At 41.9% G+C, this 10,615-nt stretch overlaps 1 protein-coding gene across 2 annotated transcripts; it reads right to left on the bottom strand.

The window, feature by feature from the left end:
• Window positions 1-2,117: 2,117 nt before the first annotated feature.
• On the bottom strand, window positions 2,118-9,445 carry ttc32 (tetratricopeptide repeat domain 32). 2 transcript variants are annotated; one of them, XM_052025002.1, is made up of 3 exons: window positions 9,188-9,445; window positions 6,937-7,103; window positions 2,118-2,419 (listed from the first exon to the last, which is right to left on the bottom strand). In XM_052025002.1, exons 1-3 carry the CDS (start codon window positions 9,304-9,306, stop codon window positions 2,292-2,294), a joined length of 414 nt encoding a protein of 137 aa, XP_051880962.1. In that variant the 5' UTR covers window positions 9,307-9,445; the 3' UTR covers window positions 2,118-2,291. The 2 variants fall into 2 exon arrangements, 1 of the variants encoding a protein (XP_051880962.1); XR_007957024.1 differs by lacking the exon at window positions 6,937-7,103 and having other exon boundaries at window positions 9,188-9,334.
• Window positions 9,446-10,615: the final 1,170 nt, after the last annotated feature.

The raw sequence follows: 10,615 nt of genomic DNA on the forward strand, positions 1-10,615 counted from the left end.
GGTGGTTAAGGCACATGGGGTAATACCCCTTATTGGCTGAGGTGTACATACAAGAGTGAGGAGGTCATGCGGGAATTGTATAAAACAGTAATTAGGCCACAGCTGAAGTACTCTCCATATTTCTGGCTGCCACATGAGAGGAAGGAATGTGGTAACATTGGTTGAGTTGTGGAGGTGATTTATAAACATATTGCCAGGAATGGAAATTATAACTGAGGGGCGAATGTCTTGGCAGGGATTATTTTCTTTGGAACAAAATAAACTGTGAGGAGAACTGCTCAAGGTGCATAAAATTAAGAGGCCCAGATCACGTGAACTGGAAGCATTTGTTTCTTTTAGCAGAGGGGATGATAACTATGTTGCAAGTTAATTAGTGTAAAGATTAGAGGAGATTTGAGGAAAACAAAATTGTTCCACCAGTAATGGGAATCTGGAACTCGGTGTGGAGGTAGAAATACTTACCATATTTTAAAAGTACTTAGCTGCCAACTTGAAGAGCCATAACCCTTCAGGCCATGGACATAAGAGTAAAAACGTGAGATTAAAGTCAATTACTGCTGGCATGGACTCTATGGGCCAAACAACCTCTATCTGGGCTGAGATTTCTAAGCATTTATGTATATGAACTTTGACTGTTTTAGGTTTTCCACCATGTAGAAAGTTATTCAAATTTTTTTGTCAAAAATAGATAACCACATGGTATGGCAGCAGAGTGGTTAAGTAACTTGCCTGGTAGTCTTTTGATGTAAAGATACAAGTTCAAATCCTATTATGGCAGCTATAGAAATTAATTTCATATAACTATAGAATAAACAGTAATGACAATTATGAAATTAGCAGATTGTCATTTAAAAAAAAATTCAGGGAAGGAAATTTGTCATCTGTATTCATTCTGGACAATATGTGACTTCAGATTCAACCCATTCAGATGTGGTTAACTGCATTCCAAAATGGCCTGTGCAAACTATCTTTGTATCATTGACAAAGCTGGTTAAGTAACTTTCTACTTTCTATCTCTAACTGGTGACCTGTATCACGTGGTACATGGGATCACCATTATGTGGGTTACTGTCTGAGACGTGCACTATCCTGATTTAGAAATGTATTTTTTTTTCATTGTTAATGTGTTAACGTTGTGAAACTCTTTACCTAACTGCACTGCACCTTCACCACAAGCACTGCAGCAGTTCAGAAAGCTCTTTCTCAAGGGCAATTGAGGATGATCATTAAATACTGGGTTGAAAAGCAACATCCACATCCCAGGAATGAAAAATTACCTCTGCTAATACATTATTTATTTTACCAGAAAGTTAGGCCTGTTCAATGGTTAGCATCAGCAGCTGGATAGCAAGTAGAGTGGCTCAGATCTTCTGCTGATTGGCAAGCAACCTGAGATCACTGGTCACCTGCCATTTGACCAAGCTGTTTCTCCCAACAATTAGTGAGAACAGTGCATTGCAGTGCAGGTGATCAGCTGCTTTTAGAATAGAAAACTAGCATTTTTAAATTGTGTGATGCTATTGAATGCTGGTATTTAGAGATCTTGTTGTCCTTGTACAAGATGCACAGAACTTTAACATGCTGGTATACATGGTAAATTTCAAGGCAAATGGAAAGTTGGCCTTTGTTTGCAAGCATAATGGAGTACAAAAGTAGGAAAGTTTTGAGGCAACTGTGCAGGACTTTGAGTACTATGCACAGATTTGATCCCCTATTTAAGAAAGCTTATACTTGCCATGAAGACTGATTTCTGGAATAAAGGAGTTGTCTTATGAGGAAGGAATATAGAAGAATTTGTGATCTTAGTGAAACATAAGGGTTTGATAAGGTAAAAAAAATCAGTGAATTATATAAAACAGCCGCCTTGTGCTGACCACTGTTCTGGGTAAGCCTATCAGAAAAACAAAGTCAGGGTGCACTTGTCAATATAGTGTCATTTCCAGGCAAAAATATCTGGTCTCATGGACTCCATCCTGGTTAGATAGTACAGGTGCTGGAGAGACTGCTATCTGTCTCACCAGATGTCCTTCATGTTTTTGCTGATTTGAAGTAGAAACTGTTTTGTCTCTGTTAACAAGCAGCAGCTTCGAGCCAAAAATAAAAAATTATTTGGAGGCCACATTAAATTATTTTTTATTGTATCAAATTTCACAGCAGATGCACAATCTCTTGAGCAATTCGACCTTCAACAATCAACGCATTCTAAAGATAATTTTAGTAAGCAAGGTCAAAAATGTATTTCCAAATAATGCGCACACAAAACTAATGTTTGTAGCCCAACTGCCATGTCTCTAATATTCTCTGCTCTCTTTCTCTTTTTTATCTATTAGTGTCTGATCAAGGCTCAGTCTGGCATCTTTAAAATCTGGATTCAAGGCCAATGCTTTCTTGAAGTCTTCCAATGCCTGGTCAAAAAATCCTGTAAAGAAAAATTTTGCAAGTAATTTCAATTTTCGATTTGTTAAAGCCTTTACGTAATTTGCTGTTTAACTTTTAGGTTTAGTTCATCAGTTATGGATAAAGTGCACATTTTTCATGGGAAAATACAAAACTCAAAACTGAAATCAGTCGAGCCAGAATTCACAAGAAGTGAGCACTATTGTAGGCTGATACTGCAGATAAAGCATTGGCATCAAAAGACAAATTTCCCACCATTGTGTTTAAAAGCAAAAATGATTAAAATCTTTGGTGTTAGATCAGAAAAAACAGAACAATAATATGTGGCGAGAGGTTATCAATTGCTTAAAGTTTGTTCTTGGTATTGTAGGTAGCACAACCAAAAAATTGGAGCCGGTTTATTATTGTAACATACAGTGAAAACTTGTCTGGAATACCATTCATACAGATCAATTCATTACACGGCGTATTGAGGTAGTAGAAGGTAAAACAGTAACAGAATGCAGAAGAGCAGTGGATGTTATCTACATGGATTTTAGTAAGGCATTTGACAAAGTCCCTCATGGTAGGCTCATCCAGAAAATTAAGATGCATAGGATCCATGGTGAGTTGTTTGGATCCAGAATTGGCTTGCCTGTAGAAGACAGCATAGTGGTCAATGGGACTTATTCTGGCTGGAGGTCCATTATATGTATTTATAACTTGAATGAAAACATGGATGGGTGGATTAGTAAGATTGCAGATGACACAAAGGTTGGTGGTGTTGTGGATGGTGTAGAAGGTTGCCAAAGGATACAATAGGATATAGATCAGTTGCAGATATAGGCAGAGAAATGGCAGATAGAGTTTAATCTGAGCAATTGTGAGGTATTGCACTTTGAGAGATCAAATGTAAAGGGAAAGTATACAATTAATGGCAGGACCCTTAACAGCATTGATGTATGGAGGGATCTTGGGGTCCAAGTCAATAACTCCCTGAAAGTGGCCACACATATAGATAGGGTGGTAAAGGTGGTGTGTGGCATGCTTGCCTTTATTAGTCAAGGCACTGAGTTCAAGAGTCAGGAAGTTACTTTGCAGCTATACAGAACTCTGGTCAGGCCGCATCTGGAGTACTGCATTCAATTCTGTTCGCCCCATTATAGGAAGGATGTGGAGGCTTTGGAGATTGTTTAGAAGAGGTTTACCAAGATGCTGTCTGGATTAGAGGGCATGTGCTATAAGGAGAGGTTGGACAAACTGGAGTTGTTTTCTCTGGAGCAGCAGAGGCTGAGGGGAGACCTGATAGAAGTTGACAAAATTATGAGAGGCATAGGTGGAGTAGACAGTCAGTATCTTTTTCCCAGGATTGAAATAGAGGACATGCATTTAAGGTGAGGGGGGGAAAGTTCAAAGGAAATGTGCAGGGCAAGTTTTGTTTTACACAGAGAGGTGGGTGCGTGGAACGCATTGCCACCAGAGGTGGTGGAGGCAGTTACGACAGAGGCATTTAAGAGGCTCTCAGATGGGCACATGAATGTGCAGAGAATGGAGGGATATAGACCATGTGCGGGCAGAAGGGATTAAGTGTCATTAGCTTAATTAGTTTGGCATAACATCGTAGGCCGAAGAGCCTGTTTCTATGTTCTATGCAGCAAAATGCATATTATAGCAAAAAAAATTAAACAATTTTGTCTTTAAATGAAACTGCAAAAATAATCCAATTAAACAGACCATTATTTTAAAAATTATAACTTGAGGATTAAATAGTATAATTCCAATTTTGGTACAAGTCTCCAAACTCTCTGTTATTCAAACCCACTTACATTCATTGGGTGACTGATTATAGACTTCTGTCTAGCCTCTAGGTGGCAGACTGCACATTTCAGAGTTAGGCAAGTTCTGTCCTGCATTTATATAAGCTATTTCTAATCTGTACAGTGTATGGTTACCATTACAAGGGTCATATTGTAAACACAAAATAAAGCTAGGAAGATTAAAAGAAAAAATGGAACTAAATTAAGAGATGTTGACTTTGGAGCTCCAAAGTTAATAATTCAAAGACCAAATGGAAGTGATGTGTAAAAAAAAAACCCTCAAATTTACAGGGACTCAAAGGGATGAGAAAAACATCTCAGCACACTGATAATGTAGAAAGGAAAAAGCATCAAGGTCAATAATATTTAGAACTTATGCACCAGGGGAAAAGTTAAGAGAAGCCAAGATCTTAGAAATATTGATGAATAGAAATAGGAAGGCAGTGGCAGAGATGTTGAAGGGTAGAGATGATTGAACTGTCATTCCAACAAGTTATAGCCTTTATGTAGTCTCAAAGCACTAAATGTTGGAGAGCCTTCCTTGATACGAGATCAATGCTTACAGCATGGATCAAATTGTGCTTTATGGGAGTTATGGAAGGTAAGTAAGAGTTTTAAACAATGTAGGGTACTGACCATTTTAGGGTCAGGTTCAGCAAAGAGATACGCAAGCTCCAGTTAGAAAGAGAACAAGAAGCAGCAACAATAAGGGTGCAGTGATTAAAATGGAGGGTTGTTTTTCAGACTGGAGGCCTGTGACCAGTGGTTGGCTGCAGGGATGGTCCTGGGTGCACTGTTGTTTTTCATCGATATTAACGATTTGGATGTCAATGTTGTTAACATGGTTACTAAGTTTGTGGATGACTCTTAAAATTGGTGGTGTAGTGGCCATGGAGAAGGTTATCTAAGTTTACAAGGGGACCTAGACCAATTTCAGAAGTAGCCCAGAAAATGGTGAATAGATTTCAATTCCAAGTGCGAGGTGTTGCATTTTGGTAAGTTAAACCAGGGCAGGACTTGTCCACAGTAAACGATAGAGCCCTGAAAAATGTTGTAGAACAGAAAGACCTAGGGGTACATGTTTGTAGTTCCCTGACAGTGGAGACACAAGTAGACAGGGTGGTGAAGAAGGCATTGGCCATGCTTGCTTTCATCTGTCAGGGCACTGAGTACAAGAGTTGGGATGTCTTGTTACAACTGCACAAGATATTGGTGAGACTCCATTTGGAATACTTTGTGCAGTTCTGGTCACCTGTTTATAGGAAGGATGTCATAAAGCTGGAAGTGGTGCAGAAAAGATTCACGATAATGGAGAGATTGGATAGGCTGGGACCTTTCTCCACTGCAGTTTAGGAGGCTGACAGGTGACCTCAAAGAGATTTATAAAGCACGAGAGACATAGATAGTCAGTGTTTTTCACAGGGTAGGGGAGCCTAAAACCAGAGGACACAGGTTTAAGGTGAGAGGGGAAACATTTAAAAGGGAGCTGTGGGGCAACTTTTTACACAGAGGGTGGTGGGTTTATGGGACAAGCTGCCAAAGGAAGTGGTAGAGGTGGGTACAATTACAGCGTTTAAAAGACATTTAGACAGGTGCATGGATAGGAAAGGTTTAGAGGGATCTGGGCCAATTGTAGGGAAATAGGACTTGGTGAGAGTGGACGAAGGGTCTGTTTCCATGCTGTGTAATTCTATGACTCTGAAATAAGTGAAACATTTAGTGGTTCCGCCATTAGTTATTGGTGAAGGCAACACTGGAAAGAAAATAATTCATTTTTTCTATGCATATCCCTTACAAAGTTCTTTCCAGATCTTTCTGGTAGAGGTGTGTTCACATCCTTCGCATTTCAACTAGAGTCTGACATCTTTTGGCAATTTAGTGGTTTCTGATAAACCTCCAAGTACAGCATCAACAACTTTCTTAATTCCCTTTGGTGGTTGGGGACCAACTAAATGGACATGCATTAAATTTCAGATCATCTGTGGAGACCCACTGACCAAATCAAATCATTTTTGGCAAAGCCTCCTTGGAAATGATCAAATATAAATATGTGTGGCAACTGTTTCATCAACAGTTTTCTTTTTTTTATTGGACATGTTTGTGGTTTCAGAGGAAATCCCCTGAGGAAACTGAATCACCCACACACATTTGCCTAAGCTGTCCTCTTCTTCCTCAAGTATCTCTGAAGCAAGAACTTGCATCAGGTTTCCAGTCTAAATGTAAGGACGATTAAGTGCTCTCTCAAAGCCTCTAACTGTGTGGATGTTAAGGTATCTAGGAGCTGAAGTGGAAGCTAACCAGGGGCTCACTATTTTGACAAGGTAACTGTAAACTGGAATTTAATTTCAAATAATATAGTTCCTAAACTAATTGTTCAGGAAATTGCTAAAGGGAGCATCACTGATAAAATCTCTCCTTCTCTTCATGTTGATGAGGCTAATTATTGGAGGTCTTTGCTGAGCCTCAAATCAAAACAGACTCTAGGCCAACACCAATAAAGGCAATTCAGAGTTCAAGATTCTGCAAGCAGTGGGGAAAACTACCCGAGAAGTAGTCAAGAACACACGAAGTTGTCATCGTGATTGTATGACCGGCATGATTGTAAGTACTGTACATTGAAACACACATTAAAGATCAGAATTTAAAATGGTAGATGTTGACAATGTATTACAGTATGACTAAACTGATCTAATATCACCAATCTATTATGGAAATATACATAGACTAAAAAGAAAATTATTACCTAATCTATATTTTATTAGTCCTCGATTATAATACGGAACTTCAAAATCTTCCTTGTTTTCAATTGCTAATGTGTAATCATCCATAGCTTCGTGAAAGTCTACTCTTAAGTACTTGATTTGGCCTCTGTTGTTGTATGCATTAGCCAAGTCCTGAGCACAACATTTGCTGGACAACAAAGAACAGTACTACAAGTTATACAGATGTTATTAACAACAATCTTATGTTCTGATTTTAAATTGTTACGTACTGTAAAATCATATAGAGCAAGAGGCCAAACTTTGTCTCTTTGCTTCCTATGAGCGAAGTAACTCACAAAATGACAACTTGTGTCACAAGTGCTGCCTTTGTGAACCAAGAAGCAGCTGCATTTTAAGTGGCAGAATATAAACAGCTGCATTATTAATCAGGGAATGTCAAATATTTATTTTATGGAAGAATAACAACAGTAGAAGTTAAATGAAATTTTGATTTATTCTACTTGGTGTGTGAATATTTAATGGAAAATTAAGATGAGCTGTTAATTGGAATGAAAAGTAATATTGAATTATATGAGTATGAAAGACTAAACAAATTGAAACACAAAGCACTGGAAATGCTCATCAGTTAAGGCAGCATCTGTGCAGGGAGTCAATGCTTCAATTAAGTACTGGGAAAAGTCTACAGGTTGTAATTAAGTACAGGGGCAAGGAAAGGAGGAGGAAATAAACAATAGGGAAGTCTGTGGTGGGACAGGAGACATTAAATAGCAAAAAAAAGTGATGCTAGGTAAAATGAAATTGTAAATGGACAATGGTACAAAACTAAGCCTACAGGAGTGTAAAGGGCAACCACTAAATCATTACTGACACTTGCTGTTAGTATCTAAAATTGTTGGATCGAAGAGGTTTTGAAGTGCCTGGGTGAAAGAATTGAAGATGGTTGTCTAAGATTAAAACAGGAGCTAGATGAACTGGGGAAGTGAGCTAAGGAATGGCAGATGGAATTTAACATGGAAAAGTGTGATGTGTTGAAATTTGGTCAGTTAAACCAGGGGAGAACTTGCATAGTAAATGATAGGGCCGTGAAGTGTTGTAGAACAGAAAGATCTAGGGGTAGAGGTACACAGTTCCCTGAAAGTGGCAACATAGTTAGACAGGGTGGTGCAGATGATGTTTGACACGCTTGCCTTCATCATTCAGGGCACTGAGTACAGGAGGTGGGACAGAATGTTGCAACTGTACAAGTTGTTTGTGAGATGACACTTGGCGTATTGTGCCAAGTTCTGGTCTCCTAGCTATAGGAAAGACATCATTAAGCTGGAAAAGGTGCAGAAAAGATTCACAAGGATGTTACTTGGATTGGAGGGCTTGACATTTAAGGAGAGTTGGATAGGCTGGGACTTTTTTTTCCCCCTGGAGTGCAGGAGGCTGAAGGGTGACCTTATAGAGGTGTATAAAATCATGAGGGGCATAGATAAGGTGGATGGTCACAGCCTTTGTCTTGGGGTAGGGAGTCTACAACTAGTGGACATTTTTTTGGGGGGGGGGGAAGAAAGAGGTTTAAAAGGAACCCGAGGGGGCAACCTTTTCACACAGAGAGGAGTAGGTATATGTAACGAGCTGCCCAGAGGAAGCCGCTGAGGCGGGTTCAATTACAATGTTTAAATCACATTCAGACAGGTAGACGGACAGAAAAAAAGAGTTAGTGATATGGGCCAAACGCGGGCAAATGAGACTAGCTCGGATAATCTATCTTGGTCGGCATGGACGAGTTGAGCCCAAGGGCTCGGTTCCGTGCTGTGTAATTCTATTCCAAGAGGTTCTGGCAATAGTCGTTCAGATTATGCCGGCAGAGAATAAATGGGAAGGTGGTCACAGCGGTGTGGGTGCGGGGTGTAGAATGAAACTGGCAAGTAGGCTGCGACTGGGGGCCATGCCTCTGTATAGAACAGAGTTCAACAAACTGATTGATTGTCGCCCAGCCAGAGCAATAGAAATAGCGTCAACTGAAAGTCGCTGTAATGATTAACGTCGGTTTAAAGGACAGCTGAACAATTACAAAGGCCTTTCCCTGGGTGGGATGCATGATGCGGCCGTGCATCGATTGCACTCCCGGTGCGTTTTTATTGTTGCTGTATCTCCGGTTTTGCAAGATGCGGGGAAGGGTTGCACGGCAAGGCCCGATCGGTTTGGCCTCCCGCTGGCGCTGGAGGTAAACTCTCTCTTTCTCTGTCAACTGCGTGAGGCGAATGCGCTGGGAGCCACACTCACTGTTTCTGCCGCCCCTCCGTACACATGTGAATGAACTCAGTGTAACATTCCTCGGCCGTGCTGAAGTTCTGTTGCTGGAACTGCGCGTCCGCTTCTGCCAGAACGGGCCGGCCCGCCATGTCCCACAGCAACCGGCCGCGTTACCACTTCACCCCGGCGCAGGCCCGCCCCCGGCGCGCTGCGCCGCGCATTTAAAGGGCCTGCATTTGACCTGGTGTGTTGCAGTAGATTTCTGTTTTGCAGTCAGTACACCGTTCTTCTGAGAGTGAGTATGAGGGGTGAAGGGAGAGGGTGTGAGGGTTGTGGAGTGAGTGTGAGGTGGGAGTAGAGTGAGTGTGAGGTGGTGGGGTGAAGCGAGTGTGAGGTGGGAGTAGAGTGAGAGGTGAAGCGAGTGTATGAGGCGGGGGAGCGAAGGGAGAGAATGTGAGTGGTTGGGGGTGAAGTGAGTGTGAGTTGGGGTGTGACGTGAGAAGTGGGGGGGGCGGCGAGTGAGAGTGTAAGGTGGGGGAGTGAGGAGGCGTGAAGTGAGAGTTGGGGAGGTGGTGGGTTTGAAGGGACAGAATGAGGGGTGGAGTGTGGCAGAGGGGGTATAGTGAGTATGAGGTGGTGGGTAAAGGTACAGAATGTGAGTAGTGAGGAGAAATGGGAGTGTGAAGTGAGTGAATTGGGGGGGGGGGTGAAGGGAGAGAATGTGAGTGGTTGGGGTATGGAAGTGAGAGGTGGGGGCTGAAGCGAGAGAGTAAGGTTGGGGTGCGAGGTGGAGTGAGTATGAGATGGGGGTGAAGTGAAATTGAGTGAGAGTTGGGGTGTGGTGAGGTGGGAGGGTTGGAGAGAGTAAGAGGTGGGGTGGTGAAGTGTGTGCTGGAGTGAATGTGGAGTGGTGGGGGGTGAAGGCAGAGAATGTGAGGGGTGGAGTAAGTGTGAGGTCGGGAAAAGTGAGTGAAGTGAGGTGGGGGTTGAAGGGAGCGAATGTGAGTGGTGGCAGGCGAAGCGAGGGGGTGAAGTGAGTGCGTTTGATGGGGGTGGAGTGAGAGTGAGTTGGGGGGAGTGAAGGGAGAGAAAGTAAGTGATGGGGGTGTAAAGTGAGAGTGAGTGAGCCTGGGTGTGAAATGGGTGTGTGAGATGGCAGGGTGGAGAAAATGTTGGGGGGGGGGGGGGGGGTGTTAAGTATGTGTGGGGATTTGAAGGGAGAATGTGAGTGTTCAGGGTGGGGTGAAGCGAGAGTGTGAGGTGAGAGATTTGGGGGTGGTTAGTTGGTGTGAAGGGAGAGGTGGGAGGAGTGAAGGGAAAGAAAGAGTGGTTGGGGGTGAAGTGAGAGTTAGTTGTGGGAATAATGTTAAAATAAGGGTTTGAAGTTGTCACATTAAAATTCACCTCTGAGTAAACACTATAATCAGGTTTTTTTAAAAATTGAAAGTGGAATGAACT

Source organism: Pristis pectinata, chromosome 10, assembly GCF_009764475.1.
Source record: "Pristis pectinata isolate sPriPec2 chromosome 10, sPriPec2.1.pri, whole genome shotgun sequence".
Lineage (NCBI taxonomy): Eukaryota > Metazoa > Chordata > Chondrichthyes > Rhinopristiformes > Pristidae > Pristis > Pristis pectinata.

What these genes read in the sequence shown, in the direction of transcription:
- ttc32 (XM_052025002.1), bottom strand. Translation starts at nt 9,306, where the DNA reads ATGGCGGGCCGGCCCGTTCTGGCAGAAGCGGACGCGCAGTTCCAGCAA. An exon ending in ACGGAGGGGCGGCAGAAACA is followed by an intron (nt 7,104 to 9,187) that starts GTGAGTGTGGCT and finishes TTTGTTGTCCAG; the next exon opens with CAAATGTTGTGCTCAGGACT. An exon ending in ACTAATAAAATATAGATTAG is followed by an intron (nt 2,420 to 6,936) that starts GTAATAATTTTC and finishes TTTTCTTTACAG; the next exon opens with GATTTTTTGACCAGGCATTG.